At 47.1% G+C, this 20,655-nt stretch overlaps 1 protein-coding gene across 2 annotated transcripts in view; it reads left to right on the top strand.

Moving 5' to 3' along the window:
• The window catches only part of LOC126248557 (uncharacterized), a 309,747-nt gene that overhangs the window by 262,565 nt on the left and 26,527 nt on the right, over positions 1 to 20,655 (top strand). For both annotated transcript variants that reach the window (XM_049949644.1, XM_049949645.1), the window contains one exon: positions 9,309 to 10,078. In XM_049949644.1, the coding sequence (XP_049805601.1) occupies positions 9,309 to 10,078 (770 nt within the window). The remainder of the gene's footprint in view (positions 1 to 9,308; positions 10,079 to 20,655) is intronic.

A 20,655-nucleotide genomic window follows, 5' to 3' on the forward strand; every position in this document is an offset into this window, starting at 1 on the left:
ATCCCCCTCCAGGCCACCCTCCGATCCCCCTCCAGGCCACCCTCCGATCCCCCTCCAGGCCACCCTCCGATCCCCCTCCAGGCCACCCTCCGATCCACCCTCCGATCCACCCTCCGATCCACCCTCCGATCCACCCTCCGATCCACCCTCCGATCCACCCTCCGATCCACCCTCCGATCCACCCTCCGATCCACCCTCCGATCCACCCTCCGATCCACCCTCCGATCCACCCTCCGATCCACCCTCCGATCCACCCTCCGATCCACCCTCCGCTCCACCCTCCGATCCACCCTCCGCTCCACCCTCCGATCCACCCTCCGCTCCACCCTCCGATCCACCCTCCGATCCACCCTCCGATCCACCCTCCGATCCACCCTCCGATCCACCCTCCGCTCCACCCTCCGATCCACCCTCCGATCCACCCTCCGATCCACCCTCCGCTCCACCCTCCGCTCCGCTCCCCCTCAGTTCCACCCTCAGCCCCACCCCCTCAGCTCCACTCCCCCCACCTCCTCTCCAAGCTCCACCTCCCCCATCACCCCTCCTCTCCCCACTCACCTCCTCACTTTCTCGAATACCCTCGCCCCCTTCCCCCTCACCCCTCCCCTCTCACATCCCCACCTCCCACCCCTCACACTCCCGACCCCTCTCCTCGCACATCCCCACCCCCACCCCTAACATTCGCCAACCCTCCCCTCGCACTTCCCCAATCCCACCCTCACCCTCCCCACCACTCCTCTCCCACCTCACCACCCCACCCCTCACCCCCCCACCCCCCTCTTCTCACCTCTTCCCTGCCCCTCTGTACCCTCATCACATCACCCCTACCCCATCACCCCTACCCCATCTCCCCTACCCCATCTCCCCTACCCCATCTCCCCTACCCCATCTCCCCTACCCCATCTCCCCTACCCCATCTCCCCTACCCCATCTCCCCTACCCCATCTCCCCTACCCCATCTCCCCTACCCCATCTCCCCTACCCCACCTCCCCTACACCCACATCCCCTACCCCCACATCCCCTACCCCCACCTCCCCTACCCCCATCTCTACTACCCCACCGAGCGAGGTGGCGCAGTGGTTAGCACACTGGACTGGCATTCGGGAGGACGACGGTACAATCCCGTCTCCGGCCATCCTGATTTAGGTTTTCTGTGATTTCCCTAAATCGCTTCAGGCAAATGCCGGGATGGTTCCTTTGAAAGGGCACGGCCGATTTCCTTCCCCATCCTTCCCTCTCCCGAGCTTGCACTCCGTCTCTAATGACCTCGTTGTCGACGGAACGTTAAACACTAATCTCCTCCTCTCCCCTACCCCCATCTCCCCTACCCCCATCTCCCCTACCCCCATCTCCCCTACCCCCATCTCCCCTACCCCCATCTCCCCTACCCCCATCTCCCCTACCCCCATCTCCCCTACCCCCATCTCCCCTACCCCCATCTCCCCTACCCCCATCTCCCCTACCCCCATCTCCCCTACCCCCATCTCCCCTACCCCCATCTCCCCTACCCCCATCTCCCCTACCCCCATCTCCCCTACCCCCATCTCCCCTACCCCCATCTCCCCTACCCCCATCTCCCCTACCCCCATCTCCCCTACCCCCATCTCCCCTACCCCCATCTCCCCTCACTCCATCTCCCCTCACTCCATCTCCCCTCACTCCATCTCCCCTCACTCCATCTCCCCTCACTCCATCTCCCCTCACTCCATCTCCCCTCACTCCATCACCCCTCACTCCATCACCCCTCACTCCATCACCCCTCACTCCATCACCCCTCACTCCATCACCCCTCACCCCAACCCCACCCACCCCCTCTGGTTCCACCCCCCTCTGTCCCCACCGCCCCTCTGGCTCCACCCCACCCCCTCTGGCTCCACCCCACCCCCTCTGGCTCCACCCCACCCCCTCTGGCTCCACCCCACCCCCTCTGGCCCCTCCCCACCCCCCCCTTCGGCCTCTCCCCCCCTCTGGCCCCTCCCCCTATCTCTCCCCTCCCCCCCCTCCCTCGCGTCTCCCCTCCCCCCCTCCCTCGCGTCTCCCCTCCCCCCCTCCCTCGCGTCTCCCCTCCCCCCTCCCTCGCGTCTCCCCTCCCCCCCTCCCTCGCGTCTCCCCTCCCCCCCTCCCTCGCGTGTCGCCTCCCCCCCCTCACTCGCGTGTCTCGCCTTTCGCCCCCCCCTCACACGCGTGTCTCGCCTTTCGCCCCCCCCCGTCACTCGCGTGTCTCGCCTTTCGCCCCCCCCCGTCACTCGCGTGTCTCGCCTTTCGCCCCCCCCCTGTCACTCGCGTGTCTCGCCTTTCGCCCCCCCCGTCACTCGCGTGTCTCGCCTTTCGCCCCCCCCCCGTCACTCGCGTGTCTCGCCTTTCGCCCCCCCCCCCGGTCACTCGCGTGTCTCGCCTTTCGCCCCCCCCTCACTCGCGTGTCTCGCCTTTCGCCCCCCCCCCCTCACTCGCGTGTCTCGCCTTTCGCCCCCCCCCCCCTCACTCGCGTGTCTCGCCTTTCGCCCCCCCCCCCCCTCACTCGCGTGTCTCGCCTTTCGCCCCCCCCTCACTCGCGTGTCTCGCCTTTCGCCCCCCCCTCACTCGCGTGTCTCGCCTTTCGCCCCCCCCCTCACTCGCGTGTCTCGCCTTTCGCCCCCCCCCTCACTCGCGTGTCTCGCCTTTCGCCCCCCCCTCACTCGCGTGTCTCGCCTTTCGCCCCCCCCCTCACTCGCGTGTCTCGCCTTTCGCCCCCCCCTCACTCGCGTGTCTCGCCTTTCGCCCCCCCCTCACTCGCGTGTCTCGCCACCCTCCGTCTCCCCGCCCCTCTCGCCTCCCTCCCCCCTCTCGCCTCCCTCCCCCCTCTCGCCTCCCTCCCCCCTCTCGCCTCCCTCCCCCCTCTCGCCTCCTTCCCCCCTCTCGCCTCCCTCCCCCCTCTCGCCTCCTTCCCCCCTCTCGCCTCCCTCCCCCCTCTCGCCTCCCTCCCCCCTCTCGCCTCCCTCCCCCCTCTCGCCACCCTCCCCCCTCTCGCCTCCCTCCCCCCTCTCGCCTCCCTCCCCCCTCTCGCCTCCCTCCCCCCTCTCGCCTCCCTCCCCCCTCTCGCCTCCCTCCCCCCTCTCGCCTCCCTCCCCCCTCTCGCCTCCCTCCCCCCTCTCGCCTCCCTCCCCCCTCTCGCCTCCCTCCCCCCTCTCGCCTCCCTCCCCCCCTCTCGCCTCCCTCCCCCCCTCTCGCCTCCCTCCCCCCCTCTCGCCTCCCTCCCCCCCTCTCGCCTCCCTCCCCCCCTCTCGCCTCCCTCCCCCCCCTCTCGCCTCCCTCCCCCCCTCTCGCCTCCCTCCCCCCCTCTCGCCTCCCTCCCCCCCTCTCGCCTCCCTCCCCCCCTCTCGCCTCCCTCCCCCCTCTCGCCTCCCTCCCCCCTCTCGCCTCCCTCCCCCCTCTCGCCTCCCTCACCCCTCTCGCCTCCCTCACCCCTCTCGCCTCCCTCACCCCTCTCGCCTCCCTCACCCCTCTCGCCTCCCTCACCCCTCTCGCCTCCCTCACCCCTCTCGCCTCCCTCACCCCTCTCGCCTCCCTCACCCCTCTCGCCTCCCTCACCCCTCTCGCCTCCCTCACCCCTCTCGCCTCCCTCACCCCTCTCGCCTCCCTCACCCCTCTCGCCTCCCTCACCCCTCTCTCCTCCCTCACCCCTCCCCCGTCTTTCGGCCCTCTCGCCCCTCTCTCCTCTCTCGCCCCCTCTCCTCTCTCGCCACCCCGCCCTCCCTCTCCTCTCTCGCCCGCCCGCCCCCCTCTCCTCTCTCGCCCGCTTCGCCCCCCCTCTCCTCTCTCGCCCGCCCGCCCCCCTCTCCTCTCCTCTCTCGCCCGCCCGCCCCCCCCTCTCCTCTCCTCTCCTCTCTCGCCCGCCCGCCCCCCCCATCTACTCTACTCTCCTCTCTCGCCCGCCCGCCCCCCCGTCTACTCTACTCTACTCTCCTCTCTCGCCCGCCCGCTCCCCCCTCTACTCTCCTCTCCTCTCTCGCCCGCCCGCTCCCCCCCCTCCTCTCTCGCCCGCCCACTCTCCCCTCTCACTCGCCCCGCCCCTCCTCCCCCCCTCCTCTCTCGCCTGCCCACTCCCCCCTCTCACTCGCCCCCGCCCCTCCTCCCCCCCTCCTCTCTCGCCTGCCCACTCCCCCCTCTCACTCGCCCCCCGCCCCTCCTCTCCCCCTACCCCCTCCCCCTTTCCCTTCCCCTTCCCCTAGTTCCCCCCCACCATCCTATACTCCTCTATCCCTCACCCCATTCCCTAACTCTTCCCTGCAGTTTGTTCACACTCCCTTTAGGGTGCCACTTCTCCTCCCTGGCTGAAGAAGTGCCCCCTTATTGGCAACTGTGGGTGATGCCCTCCCTTGGCATGTCTCAGCTGGAAAGCTATTACAACTCGGCCACGAGACACACCAATTGTGCGCCCCAAGGTTGCCCGCTCTCTTTCAGGTCCAGATCCTGCAGAAGCCTGCTCTTCCTCTGTGCCCTGCCCTCCTCCACCTCTGTCCCAGGACAAGGCCCCCCACAGTGCCCTGGAGGTGCCATTTTTCCCCTTCACAATCTGAGTATGACGCCTTTTTTATGGATGTCCTGTCACCTGACCAAGTGACATTACCTCCCATCAGCTTTTTTATCTCTAATGTGGACTCTTCCCAGTGGAATTGCAACAGATATTATTGTCACCTACCGGAAATACGCCACATTGTTTCCTTGTATTCTGAATTCTGTCTTGCTCTCGAAGAAACTCACTTCCGTTTTGACCACTCTCCAACATTTCGTAGTAATCGGGCGTTCTGTCGGCATGGTGCTGGCCCCAGGATAGCATCTGGAGGGGTCTGCACTTTGGTTCATTAGTGACTGGATACCCCTTCATACCAACCTGGAAGTGGTTAGAGTGCAAACGACCCCAGGAGTCACCATTTGCAAAGTCTGCATCCCTCCAGGTAGTCCACTTCCTTGTGTTAAACTGTCTACCTTAATACAGCAACTCCCGCACCCATATCCGCTCCTCGGGGATTTCATGCACACCATCCCATATTGGGAAGTGCCACTTTTATGGGAGGGGTCTTCTAATTGACCAACTTATTACAGACTTCGATTTCTGTCTCCTCAGTGACTCTTCTCATATCCACTTCAGTGCTGCTCATGACACCTTTACTGCTATCAATCTTGCGAACTCCTCCCCTGCTCTTGTGCCTTCCCTACATTGGTCACCCCATGATCTTTGTGGCGGTGACCACTTTCCGGTGATTTCTATCATTCCCCTGCTGCTGCCAGGTAGAAAGGCCTCCACACTGGGCATTCTACAGGACCAATTGGCCATAATATATGCCTGATGTTAACTTTGACAGCTCTATCTAGAACTGCATTGATATGGTCATGTAGGGCATCTCTGCCACTATTCTTCATGCTACTGGCACTGCTATCCCTCTATCCACAGGTTCCCCTCATTGTCAACCAGTACTGTGATGGACCAAGGACATAGCAGTCATAATCAAGGACCGCCAATGGGTATTGCAGTGAATTAAGTGACACACTTCACAGGACAACCTTACACTTTAAAGCATATCCATGCTAAGGCTTACCTTATTAAGCAGAGTAAAAAGGAATGCTGGGAGTGCTACATCTTCGTGGGGGACGTATGCCTCTTCATCGCAGGTTTGGTCCAAACTCCATAACCTTCTGGACCGCCAGCGACAATCAACTGTCCATGGTCTTATACTCCAGTGTGCTCTGCGTACTGATCCATCGGTCTTGCAGTACACCATGTGCCACACTTTGACAGCATTGGCGTCCTCTTCCTATCCTGCTACCTTTCTCCCGCAGAAATGCAGAGTTGAACAGACACCCCACTGTTTCAGCCCCCACCAAGCTGAACCCTATAATGAAATCTTCACTGAATGGAAATTTTTGCAGGCTATTACCTCTTCAAATGACACAGCCACATGCCCGGATTCCATCTGCAGCCAGATGACCCAACACTTGGATGTTACCCAGAGGCAACATCTACTCAGGGTCTTTAACTGCATTTGACTCATGGGCGCCTTCCCCTCACAATGATGAGACAGTATAGTTATCTCCATCCTTAAGCCTGGGAAGAACCCAACGTCTCTCGACAGTTACCGCTGATTAGCTCCCTCAGTGGCTCAGCATTCATTTGCTGAGTATGGGCTTGGTGATGGGGTTTCTGAGCTGGGTATTGGTAAGTGCCGCCAGTCTCCTGTTACCATAAGCTCTGGGCATACTTCAACAACCACTGTATGGTGCAGCAGTGGAAAGTTGTGTGTCACAGGGAATGGGAATCTTGGCTTGACAGCCCAGATCATGAGGATGGTAAAAACCTCTATCAAAAGAACCCTCAATCTCAAGGTGTGCTGCGTGCTGATGAGATGCATGGTTGTTTAGGTGGAACAGTCATTAACGGGCAACCTCTGGGGAACCTGCTGCACCTCAGTTGTATAAGGCTTGTTCAGGCACACAGGGCTCTGTCTGAGTGAACCCTTATTTCCCTAGCTGCTTGTGAGACCAAGGTGGAACCCTCGAAATCATCATCTCCTCCTCCCAGTGGGAAGGGTGTACCACCTGGGCGTATTCACATCCAATCCTCCAAACAGATGAGCAATGTTGAGCTTGGCCAGCACTTAGATGGGTCACCGTCCAGGTCTGCCAAGTGCTGTTGGGAACCGGGGTACACTCAGCCCTTGTGATGCCAATTCAGGAGATACTTGATTGAGAAGTGGTGGCACTGGTCACGAAAGCCGACAATGGCCAGGAGAGTGGTGTGCTGACGTGCTGACCACATGTCCATCCGCATCCAGAGATGCCTAAGAGCTGAGGATGACATGGCAGCCAGTCAGTACCGTTAGACCTTCAAGGCCTGTTTGGACGGTGTTTGTTTTTGTTAGTTTGTCTACAAAATTGAAATATTTTAAATACAATTCTGTCTAGTTTTTATTTTAAAATAACTGATAACCATCATAGTGTTCTAATACATACAAGGAGAGGTTCCCAATGGTGGGGTCCACTTGATGAAATCATATGTATGGTGATGTAGGTTAAGATCCCAGGGACCACATGCTGCAACCATTCACCCTAGCGAGTACTCATTTGTGAGTACTTGACGAAAAAAAATTCAGAATTTTCTGTGATGTTTTATAGCTGTAAAAAAAATAATATTCATCAGATCAGTTGCAAAGTGTAGTGGTTAAGGATTTGGCCTTCCATGTAAAGGGATGTCAGTTTAGAAACTCATCAGGTGGAATCTAAATTTTTATTTTTAAATCTGTATTGAATTGACTTTGGTTATTATTTTTATTCAATCCATTGGATTAAACGTATTTTTTTAATTTCTATTGCATTTCACATCATTTTAATCATCGTATTTGCGTGAAATTGCTCTCATTTTTGTTCCTAACATTTTTTCCACTTGGAATCTTTGTTCATGGTTTTTTGTTTGCTTTTGTGTATTAACTTTGATTTAATTTCTACTGTTCCATCATCCTATAATTTTGTCGATGTTATTGTATTCAATGTATCCATTCCTCATTATACTTAAATTTCATTTTACTTAACCTTCGTTCATTTAAATCTTTATCTGCATTACTTTGTCCATAGTGCAATAAGGATTTGTATTGAATGTGTGTTTGGTGATTACCATCCAAAAAATGTACATATTGTAAGGAAAAATACATTTTTGACATCCCCCCCCCCTCCAATACATCGGCAGTTTTAAATGTTTAAGTATTATGATAATTAAATATGAAAGAATTTAATTCACTTGATCAAAGATTCCAGGTGAATAAAGAACGATAAGAAGAAAAAAATAAGATCAGTTTTAAAAGTTAATATGGTGGTTAAAATAATGGGACAAAGGAATAGAAATAAAAAGAACATTACATTTAACCCAATTAATTGAATAAAAATAATTACCAAAGTCATTTTGGCAATAACCATTTAAAAATAAAAATTTAGATATCACCTGGTGAGTTCTGAACCAACCATTTTGCGCACGGGAGGTCAAAACCTACTTTTTCCCAGCTATAGAACATCATGCCAGATTCCATTTTTTTTTCCCGATTACTCACAAACAAGGGCCCACCAGGCTGAATGGCTGCAGCATGTGATACCTGGTACCTCAACCTACATCACAACATAGATTATTTCAAAAAGTCAGTCCCCCTGCTGAGACCTCCCCTTGGTAATAATAATGAGTGATAGATGCACAGAAGAGCAACTCATTTTGTCACCCTTTTAGGTAGGGCATGGAAGCACTGCACCAGTTCTGAAAGACTGTGGGAAGTATGATAAGATATACCCATAGAAAATGAGGAGTGAATTCTGAGATGATTATCAGTGACATTCCTTGAAACACTCAATTATCACATACTAAAAATTGTTACTTTGTAAGATATGATTGTGAAGTAATTGTTATTTGATGAGGACATTAAGACACTAGACAATATTTCCATTAGAAACCTTTTGAAAAGCCCACTCATCAGAGTAAAAACGGGGACTAACCAATTATAGCAATAATTTTTTGTACTGCACATTAATCCAAACATCAGTACCTCTCAACATATCTAGGTGTCTGTTATTCTGCCACATATTCGTGTCATCCATGCATGATATTTCGACAACTTGACTCGATATCTTCATCAGGTGCTACCTGAAACAAGTCACATTGATGAAATACAGTGCATGGCAGATGCTAATATCTGGCAGAATACACAGCACCTCATGATGTCAACAGATTGCTGGGAAAGTCTGAAGAATTAATTAAATCAGTGCCTCTCAGTTAGTCAACGTTTTCACTCCATCTCTCTAGCAATTTTTATTTTTATATATATAAAATTATGCCAAGAGCAGGTAGTCAGGTAAAATTGACTGTTATCTGCAACATCTGAAACATCTGCCATCTACCACTTAAAAAGTATGATGTCAACAATTTGTTCAAATATTGAACTGAATCACAGATACCAGTGAATCATTCTGCTGAGTTCCTAGGTGAGTCAGCCGACATATTGCTACCTCTGTACGTATCTAGAAAGAATATCATGAAGATATAATTAGAGAGAGTCGAGCTTATATGGAGACTCGCCGTCAGTTGTTCTTCCTGTGCACTGTTCACTGCTGTAATTGGAAAGGGCGGAAGTGACAGTACATTACAAAGTAGCCCCCCCCCCCCCGGGTGCCACATGCCATAAGATGACTTGCAAAGTGTAGATGTAGATGTGAGGTGGTGGTGCACGTGTGATTGTGGTGACTTATTGCATTGGTTTTGAAACAGTGAGCTAAGTGAATTATATTTTGTTTACAGGTAGATGGGCACATCAGTCTAATAAATGCTGAAAACTGTAGTGCCAAATTGGTAGATTCTGAACCAAGTAAAATGAAGGATTGTGAGAGTGGAGAGCTGCAGCCTTTGGATGTCTGTAGCACTGCAACACAGCATTTTGTCCCTTCAAAGACAGTAAAGGATGCACCTGACGCTGAAATACCAAGTGCACAAAATGTCATACTAACAGTTCCAGCTAATGGAAACATAATTAATTCTTCACTAAACAAAACACATACAGAAAAAAATAATCATATTCAGAGTAATAACATTCAGGAGAGTGATGGTGTTAAAAAGAAAACTCCTGAAAATGGGAACATTACCGATTTTGATGATGCTGGTATTAATTCACTTCCAAAACATGATTTTGTTCATTATGCAGCACAAGATAGCAATGTCAGTACTGGGGAAATCAATGAGTATATAAACATTTTTGATGACAACCCTTTGATTACCAGAAAAATTATTCCCAGCAAGTTACACTGTGCAGCTCAGAATGTTGATTCAGATATGATTTCTAATGACCGTGTAACTCACATTAAAACACATCCAGATGGAAGGAAAGAAATTTGGTACAACAATGGATGTGTGTGCAAAATATCAAGTGATGGAATGAGTGAAAAAATAATATACTATAATGGTGATGTGCTTGAGAGATGCCTGAAAAGTCAAACTGAAAAATACTATTTTTGTAAGAGTAAAATATGGTGCACAACATATGAAGACAAAACACAACTGGTGGAATTTTCAAAGTAAGTACAATATACTGCTATTTCTTAAAATTATGGTGGGCTTTGAAAACGTGTGTGTGTGTGTGTGTGTGTGTGTGTGTGTGTGTGTGTGTGTGTGTCTCTGTCTGTCTGTCTGTCTGTCTATATATAAATCTTTCACTGTAATCGGTGTCTTGATGTTTAATAACCTCGCTGTTTCAGTAATTAATGATTTTGGTGACGAAAGGGGTTGAGTTGCTTAAAGAGACATTATTCTTATACACACTGCCTGACAAAAAGAGTGAAGCACCCAGAATGCATGGTCAGATACACACTATCAGCAATTACAGAAATGATTAGGGTTGCAATTATCTGTGACAGAGTAGTCACCAGAGTGCACAAGTGTTGTTTGTGTTTAGTGTTGTTACCAGGCCTGGTAGAATACATAAAGGGCGTGAACAGTGTCAAATGTTGAGTGATCACTCCAAAGAAAACGGAGATGCCGCGTACTTGGAGTTACAGCATACTCGTGAGACAGCATTATCAGTACCTGACAGTTTGGTAGCGGCTTCATTGTGGGGCTCCATTTAGCTGGTGGATCGAATTGTGCAGTATCCAGATTTGTGGGGCATTTGGATGTAAGAGTGGCCCACTGTTGGACCGCATGGGCAGGTACACTTGTCAAGGTTCTGGTTGACCACGTCTGATCATCACGAAGGGGGATTACCATGTTGTGCCCCAACCATATCATAACTGCTTCACATCTGTGTCTGCCATCATAGAGTAATGGACTCAGTGTGTCATCCTGCACCATTGGTCTGGGAGTAGCAACAGCCAGACTATGGAATTATTGTCCCATGGGTAAGCTACCATCAACACCACAACACAAATAACTGCATTTGAGTGGTGCTTTGAGTGGGAAATGTGGACTCATGATGAATGGTGTCACACTGTGTTCAGTGACACATTGCAGGTCTGTTGTACCCCAAATGACCATCATTGCCAAGTATGGGAGCAACCTGGGGAGAGGTTCCACTCTTCCCAGTGTTAGTAGAGGCACAGCAATCGCCTGGTGTCACTGGATGTGACTTCAAGTCATGCCTGTTAGTGATTGATGGAACTCTGATGACGTAATGGCATGTTACAGACATCCTGCATCCTTTTGTGTTCAAATCTCATGCAACAATATCGTGGTGTCGTTTCTCAGCAGGACAATGCTTATTCACATATGGCTCATATGTCTATGAACTGTTGGTATGAAAGTTGAGGTAATCTTGTGACCGACATGATGTCCAGATTCCTCCCCAGTAGAATATGTGAGGTATGAGCTCAGGCATCAACTTCGTCCAGGTACCTGTATCCCCTATATCAAAGACCAGTTACAAACAGTAGTGGGCCAATTTACTTCAGAAGAGGATACAACAGTTTCCCAACCAAATCTGTGAATGGGGTGCAACACCATTCTGGTAAGTGGGTTCTCAGTGTCAAGTTCTTGATAAATCTGACTCAATTTGGCAACTGCTGAAATATCCTCACATACCCTCTCAACACGTGAAGTTGCATTTTATTCCCCTTTCCCTTCTTTGTGCTTCCTTTTTCTGTCTGGCAAAATTTACATGAAGAAATGATATGACACTTTCTAGCTTTCCAAAGGCATTTTAGTCAACATTTTTCTCAACAGCCAAACCCATTAGCTGTAAAATAGCATCTCATATCTATACAATTTTATAGGCCATGAAACGGTGCACATAACGTTCTGTGATTTTGCTATGCGATGGAAGGGTGTCTGATGACTGAAAGGGAAAGCAGCAATGGGGTGGGATAGGAATGTCATCAGTGAGCTCTCTCTTGCTCAGGCACTGGGAGTAGCATGTGGCATGAGAAATGGAGGGTTGCTTTTGCAATGGGAGTTACAACAGGGGAAGAGAGAGATCCACCCACACATACTCACCTTCTAAATACTTCCAAAAATACGTAACATCAGGGAGGACGTAGGAGAAAATGGATGTATTTACATAATCTAACACAGTTTTTGGTGTTTGAAAGATAATAGAACCAAATGTTGCACATGAGGTAATTATGTTATGGACTACATTCTGGATGTTTTTTCAAATTTTTCTCTCAAAAAATTTGATCATGTTATTGTTGGAAATTTTTGCAACTCATGCTATCACACGAGGAACATTTTCACAAAAATTACGTTACTTACAACATTAATATTGTGGTAGGTAATTCTTCGTAACCAGATAAGCAAACTTGTGGAACAGTTTTTTAATACCAGTTTTAGAACTCTTACAATTTATTTAAAAATCTTATGCATCTGAAACAAAGCAATTTCAGTTTCATAGAAAGGTAAATAATTTTGACAGAAATACACTTAGAAAAAATTTGTACCACAGGGAGTTGTGTTATACTATGAACAAATTCTGCAGAAAATTTCACTTTCGTGTCTCCTATGGTTCAGGGGAAAATGTTCCTTACACACTGAAAAATGAAAGTTCCAGGAAATGCATATAAAAGTTATAAGGATTTACACCATAAACTAGTGCCTTAATGTTGACGATAACCACCCATTTGGTCTTCTTGCTCTTTGTGTACCTTTTTGCTTTTTATTTGATGTTTGTGGCATGCCCTTTTGGCTGTATCCTTTACAGACAGTTCAGAACGAGCAACATGTGCAGTATCTATGTTCTTCAATAGCTTCTCGGTGGAGCAACCTGCAACAAATCGTAGTCCAGTAAGGGTCCTTATTCTTCCAATGTTATCATCGTTAAACACCGGACACGCATCATATGTGGCAATCTTAACAACAGTAAATGTGCTAAATGTTGTTTTTGGGCATCTCTTCCAAATGAGACTGTTGAAGCTCTCATTCGCGTTTTGGGTTCCACCATGGGTACATTTCTTTAACAAATCTGGATGAGCTAGAAACTGGAATGTTGGCTTTATGGTGTTTAAGACTGCTTCAAGAAGACTGTGTTTATGTGAACAGGTTTTGTGTTCTGCTTTTACTTGCTTATATATGCACCAGGATACATCACACAATTAATGTACTGGCTTCTCATCAGTTGACAACTTGTGAAAAAAATGTTGCCCACACTGCCTTCTGCATTGCCTTCAAATCTCCAGTGTTTTGCCTTATTGCTTTGCCGTAATATATTTGCAAATTGTGGATCTCTTTGTCAGCGAGGCGTTGTGGCCCACCCAGTGGCTTCCCATCTTTGAGTTTTGCACCTTTTTGTTCTCGTTTCAGTTTCAGAAGTCACTCGCCCATCCTCTTCTGATTGTACCCCACACACTCTAGCTTTTCAATGTTGCATCTGTTCCCATATGGCGTGCTTTCTACAACAGATCTGAAAGCACTAGAATCTCCATCACCAATATTTTTCACATATCTAACTCCATGCCTCATTTCGCTCCAATGAAGTATTAATTTCATTCCTGCTGCCGTCGTGCCATCACTAGAACAATCATAATGCTTGCTGCAAATTATTATGTGTTTTATATGTCATTGTATCTCTTCTTCCTTATTGTCTAATGTCTTCCTCTGTGCACTAATAGAGCAATATTTGGACATCACCTGCAAATCCAAAAATTTTCCTGTGTCAACACTTAGAACTGACGAAACACCATGAGGTCCTGAACCCCTTCTCTGATTCAAGGTCATCAGTGAGACTGTAATGATGTGGACCCTCGGTCAAGATTATCATTTCTTTACAACCTCAACACCTTCACTCACGTTTGCTTCGTCTGTCCTTTCTTAGTCCAATATGCTACCTACCTAGATGTTGAAATCCACCTCTCCAGACACTCCAAGAAAGCTTCTGTTGATTATCAAACCCACAAACCAGCAAGAGTGCGTATATTTGGATAGCTGCCATCCCTTTCATACTAAAATCTCTCTCCCATACAGTCTAGCCATCTATGTATGATGCATTTGCAGTGGTGAGAAATCCCTTAGTTAGTAAGCTGAAAGCCTTACTAACACTTTCACAGACAGGCAATGCGCTCTGAACCTAGTCTGCAAACTGATCTCCTGTGCTGAATGTGTACAGATCCCAGAAAGCAGATGCTCGGGAACACTCACTTAATTATCCATTATCATTCTGGACTGAAACAGCTTATCACATTCTTTGCCAGGTCTTCATCTAGCTATCGTCATCCTTGGAAACCCACACTCCTTACCAAACCTCCCAGAGTGGTATTCTACCCCGCCCCTGTGCCAAGCAATCTATGAAATATTGAAATATCCTTGTTGCCACACCTACGACACCTGCAGAAACGTATCCTATGCACCCACCCAGCTCATCCTATTCCAGTCACATCACTGACATACCTTATAATATCAGAAGCAGAACTACTTTGAAAGCAATCATAAGATACACCACCACTGCTGCTGTAACATTTGCACATCTTTATGTGTGCATGACCACTTAGTGGAATAACATACTTCTGAGTGCAACATACTTAAGGGCTGCTTGACAACCTTTGCCATCTGCATGCTTCTCTTTTTCAGGCCTCCCACTTCACACACTCTACACTTATACTCTCCTCTTCACAGTCCCCCAGTTCCTCTGTTCTGTCTCCCTGTCCCAGTTCATTCCTCTACTTCATCACTTGCCATATACTTGCACGAAGGTGAACTCACCAGTAGCAGATTCCTATTCTGTGCTGCGTGCACCTTCCAGCTATATCAGCCACCATTCACTCTACTACACCCTTTTCCTCTCAGTTGGCTTTGGTATTTAGTATACTAATGTGCAAGTAAGATTTCCATTATGTGAAACATTTTTAATATTTTCCTTTAATATTCTTCAGAATGTGGGGATTATATGACCCAAACATAAAAGAATACCACTATTGATTTATGACAATAAACAAAAGGAATTATATTTGCAGGATAAACATGTAAACATGAGTAAAGAGCATGGTTGTCCTTGTTGGGGGACACTGAAGACTTTTGTGAACAATATAATTTCATTTCACTCAGAGATGCAAATACTGTTTCCTAGATGGATCAAAAAGATACAAACATTGCATTTTCATACAACCTTAATCTAATTTCAGCTTACACTTGCTGCAGTTATCATGTTTTGGAGGGAACTTATCATAGGTATTGGCAGTTCATTTTCAGCACCATTTGTGGCTTAGCCGGCCGGTGTGGCCGTGCGGTTCTAGGCACTTCAATCTGGAACTGCATGACCGCTGCAGTCGCAGATTCGAATCCTGCCTCGGGCATGGATGTGTGTGATGTCCTTAGGTTAGTTAGGTTTAAGTAGTTCTAAGTCTAGGGGACTGATGACCTCAGATGTTAAGTCCCATAGTGCTTGGAGCCATTTGAACCATTTTTCTACTTGGCTATCAACTGTTTATACTGTTCCGTGGCAAAATAAGCCCAACTTTGCAAAATTTCTGTTTGTTGCTTTAATTTTGGACACCAGATGAACTACCCCTGCATCATGGAACTGATGATCTTCCTGTTAAGCCCTTTAACTCCAATCAACCAACCAACCAAACATCCAGTACTTGGATGTAACTTCATCTCAATCCTGATGATAACCAATGGTAGATTTGTTGTAGGCTGCAAGCACCAAAGGAAAGGCTTTGCATTGTAGTGTGGGCAGGCAAACTGGGACACAATTTCTGTTTTTTAATTTAATTTTGCAAATTACAACTTCTGCTACTTGAATTTTTATTCACATACAATACACTGAAGTGACAAAAGTCATGGGACAGTGACATGCATGTATACAGGTGTGAGTAGTATCGCCTACAGAAGGTATAAGAGGGCCGGGCAATGGCCTAGCTGCCATTTGCCCTTGTGTGGTTCATGTGTAAATGTGTCTGATGTGGTTGTGGCTGCACAATGGGAATCAACAGGGATGGTAGTGCTACATGCATGGGACATTCAATTTCAGAAATCATTAGGGAATTCAGTATTCCAAGATCCACAGTGTTAAGAGAGTGCTGAGAATACCAAATTTCAGGCATTACTCTCACCTCAGACAGCTTGGTAGCAGACAGCTTGGTAGCAGACAGCCTGCATTTAATGTCGGAGAGCAGCGGCGTTTACGTAGTGTTGTCAGTGCTAACAGATCAGCAACACTGTGGAATAGCTGTAGGAATAAATGTGGGATATACGATAAAGTTATCCTTTAGGATAGTGCAGCAAAATTTGGCTCTAACAGACTACCGATGCGAGTGCCTTTACTAACAACATGACATTGCCTGCAGCACCTTGTCTGGGTTGTTGTCCAAATAAGTTGGACCCTATAAAACTCGAAAACCGTGGCCTGGTCAAATCAGTCCAGATTTCAGTTGATAAGAGCTGATGGTAGGTTTGACGTATGGCACATACCCCATGAAGCCATGGACCCAAGTTGGCAACAAGGCACTGCGCAAACAGGTGGTGGCTCTATAATGGTATGGGATGTGCTTACATGGAATGGACTGTGTCCTCTAATCCAACTGAACCGTTCATTGACTGAAAATGGTATATTCAGCTACTTGGAGACCATTTGCAGCCATTCATGGACTTCATGTTCCCAAACAGTAATGGAATTTTTATGGATGTCAGTGTGCCATCTCACCAGGCCACAATTGTTTGCGATTGGTTTGAAGAACATTCTGGACAGTTCAAGCAAATGGTTTGCGTACTGAGCTTGCCTGACACGAATCCCATCAAACACATAAGGGACATAATCGAGAGATCAGTTCGTGCACAAAATCTTGCACTGGCAACACTTTCACCATTGTGGATGGCTAGAGAGGCAGCATGGCTCAATATTTCTGCAGGGGACTTCCAGCGACTTGTTGAGTCAATGCCACATCGAGTTGGTGCACCACAGGGGGCAAAATGATGTCTGACATGATGTTAGGAGGTATCCAGTGATTTTTGTCACCTCAGTGTATTATGAGCTTTTTGTCCTGTCAGTAACTTACGGAAAATATTGTTGAGTATGCACTTTTACTACGCCTTGGTCAATTTTGAATGGATCAGTCTCTCATTGTGCTAGCCCAAACATCATCGTTGGACGTTAGATGCACAACCACTTTCACAAATGAAAGATTGGCAAGTCTTATACTATGAACACGGAAAGTTACACTGCTAAGTTGCCACGTCGGCCGAAGAACCCGAGACAGAAGCCAATAGGCAGTTTGTTAAGTTTTTTTAGTTCAGCAGCCCATGTCTTGCAAGATTGCATCGTTTCCTTCTGACTTATTAAATTGTAGTCTGACAGCCACTTCAATTGCTTGTGTCTCAAAATTTGAGCACAGCAGACTGCAAATCCTCATACTACAAACAATGGGCCCTATGAGAGATTGTAATTTGTGAACCGAACTCGTAAATGTGAATACAACATAGAATGATTACTACTTGCCATGTAGAGCTGTGGCCACAGCAGCAAGTCAGAGTGGAGTTGTGTATCCTTAACATTGGCTACAATACAGTCGCTATCCTTGTTCTATTCCCTGCTCTCACAGATCCAGCCCAGGAGATACTGATCATCTCCACTCCAGTGGCCATTTCTCACTCTGGATAAATCTACTGGAAAGAGAGGTCTTTAAAATGGAGGCCAGTGAGAGAGGTTATCAGTAAATCAGGCACTGTTGCCCTGTGTGAAGATAACACTATTATAGTACTCGGCTTGCTTAGGACCAGACTTCCATTCCCTTCACCTTTACCAGTAGTTTTTCATGCATTGGCTTATCTACTGCCTGTGTTCTGATAATTCCTTCTGCCTTCTTCTTTTCTGTCACATGTGTTTTCCCTCTATCAGCTGTTTCTCAATGTTATTGTGGCCCTGTCCTGCATAAGGTCCTGTGTATTGCCAAATTGAGTTAAATCTTCTTGTATTTTATATTCTTATTTGGTATATGCATGGATCACACGGAATTTCCCTTAGTACATCAGTGTCCTATTCGTCCCTCTGCTTATGTGAATGTGTTTTCTCTGGCGATAGAATTTCAGGTGTCATCTGTGTATGCCATCACTTGGGTTCAGTGTCTTGATACACATATTGCTGCTGAGCTTCCACTCACTGTATGATTCTTCTTAGGTCCTTATATCTTTCTAATAAATCGGCTTTCTGTTAGCTCTAGTGTTTTGAGTAAGCCTTTCTGATCTAGTGTGTGTGTGTGTGTGTGTGTGTGTGTGTGTGTGTGTGTAGCATAAAGCACGAGTGGGCACTCTGTATTTTGGAAGGAGATCTGCAACCTGATTTTTTTCTGCAAATTTCATCAGGTTTTCAATCTGGATGTGCACTGTGTCCGTGTAATGTTTATGGAGAGTCTGGCCAAGTTATCAGCAAATGCCAAACAGTCAATCTTGACTTCTTTCCTCTTGCCTTTTTGTAACTTTGTGCTTTGGTCTGTCATGGCCAGCTCTGTGCATCATTCTCTAATGACTTTCTCTAGAACCAGGTTAAATGTAATAGGTGATTGGCCATTTCTCTTGTCATACCAGTCTTGATATAGAAAGGATCTGAATAGTCTGCCATGAAATTCACTTTGGACTGAAAATACTAGTGAGTGTTTACTTGATGAGGTGGTTGGCCATAGTATCAATACCAGATTCATACATGTTAAAAAGTATTATATGATTGATTGAATCCTATGCTTTTGAAGTCCACAAAGCTAAATACATTATTTTGTCAGGTAATTTGTCTGTGCTTGAGGAAAAGTATCAGACTAGGAATCTGCTTCAGTCCATAGTGGAACCCTGTTTGGAATTTGCCTGTAGTGTTTCCTGTTGTGTCTTGTATAATTGTTAGCAGGACTCAGAGAGAATTTTTTGGATTACTGGTAGGAGAGACATCCCCCTGTAATTATTAACATCAGACTTGTCACCCTTTTTATACTGTAGATGGATAAGTGGAACTTTCCCTTCTTGTGGGATAGTCTCTGTGTGCCACATCGTAGTGAACAAGGTTGGGATTTGTGTGTGTGTGTGTGTGTGTGTGTGTGTGTGTGTGTGTGTGTGTGTGTGTGTGTGTGTGTGTGTCATCACCTACAGCCTTGTTATTCTTCAATAATGGTATGGCTACTTTCATTTCTGCCTTTTGGAGTGGTGGTGGTTTTGGTTGGCCAGGTATTAGGTGCACAAGGGAAATCTTTGTTTTTCTGAGCACGTAAGTAATGTGTTTGAAATACTGTGGTAATAACATGCAGTTATCCCAATTGACCATGGCCATTTCATCCAAACTGTTGGAAATGCAAGCATTGTCCAGTGAATTTTTGGGTGTTGAGTCTGGTTAGTTTTTTTGAATTCTCTAGAATTATTCTGCGAGAAATCCTCCTCCTATTTTGTCCAATGCTTTTTTATCATTGTCACACCTGAGTCCTCTGAGTGTTTTTGTTGTAAGTGTCCTTGGTGTCATATATGCTACTTCTAGTGTCAGAGTTGTCTGATGTGAGAGATACTTTCCTCTGGTGAGCTCCTTAGAGTCAATTGCTTTATCACATTGTGCCGTCCAACGTTGGTGTCGTCACGTGTGAGCTGGTTACACTCTCTTGAGCTGTCTACTTCAGTTTTCATTGAAGGTTCCTCCAGCTTGTTTTATTATGTTAAAATTTACATTGATTCTTGGTACGTGTTTGATTTTCAGCAGATTTATCATAATGAGGGTTAGATAGTGGTTTGTATCTAGATTGAGCCCGCGTTTGACTGATACATCATGAATGTTTCCATCATGCCTAGTAGACATGGCCATGTGGTCAATCTGGAATTTGGCTCGAAGAATGTTAGATGCCTTCCATGTACATCTCCAATAGTTCACAAAAAACTGTGGATGTGAACTTCAGCTGGTAATTTCTGCAGTAATTTCTACTAGTCTCACTCCATTCTTATTGGTGCTAAGGTGTGGTGGAAAGTTGCCTGTGATGTATTGCTTCTAGTGTTCCAATCCAAGCTCGACGTTGAAGTCTCCCAGAAGAATTGTTACATGACAGATTTTTTTTTTCTAGTGTGTGTTCTAGATGCTCACTATTGTTCTGTTAATAGTTGCATGTACATTGACTAATGGGTACAATTTTGCATTCTTCTCAGTATGCCCATGTTTGATAGCAATCTTCATGCCCAGCTTCACTGCTCTTGAGGTCTTCACCGTAACTTTCGCAAGGGACCTTGACAAGATACTATCATCCAGGTCTGGTGAACCAAAGTTTAATTTGCGTACTAATATTTGTATGTAATGTAACAAATCACAATGTGCGTTTCCCATTACTGTCAGAGACTGAACAATTTTTTAAATATATTGTTGTATTTTCTGTTTCTTATTTAATAATTTTTACTAATGTTAAAATCATTTCTAAATGTCTAAATTGAAAAAATTTAACAAGATTTAATTGTGATAATCATCTGTGAAAGTGAGAGCTTATGTATATAACAATAAGTAGTAGAGCTTTTGGGATAACAATGGGAGAATGGCAGTTATGGATTTGTTGACTGTTGGTCAGTGACAGAATACAGATGGTTAATTTGTTTCTGCAGTTGTATGGGTTGTATGTTTGGGTGTAACATGGGCTGTGAAAGTAACAGGCATAATGTATTGAAACATTGGTTGTTGATGACTAATTTTGCACGCCATTTTATAAAGTCTGTGACATTGGAGTAGTGC

This window comes from Schistocerca nitens, chromosome 3 (assembly GCF_023898315.1).
Source record: "Schistocerca nitens isolate TAMUIC-IGC-003100 chromosome 3, iqSchNite1.1, whole genome shotgun sequence".
NCBI classification, from domain to species: domain Eukaryota; kingdom Metazoa; phylum Arthropoda; class Insecta; order Orthoptera; family Acrididae; genus Schistocerca; species Schistocerca nitens.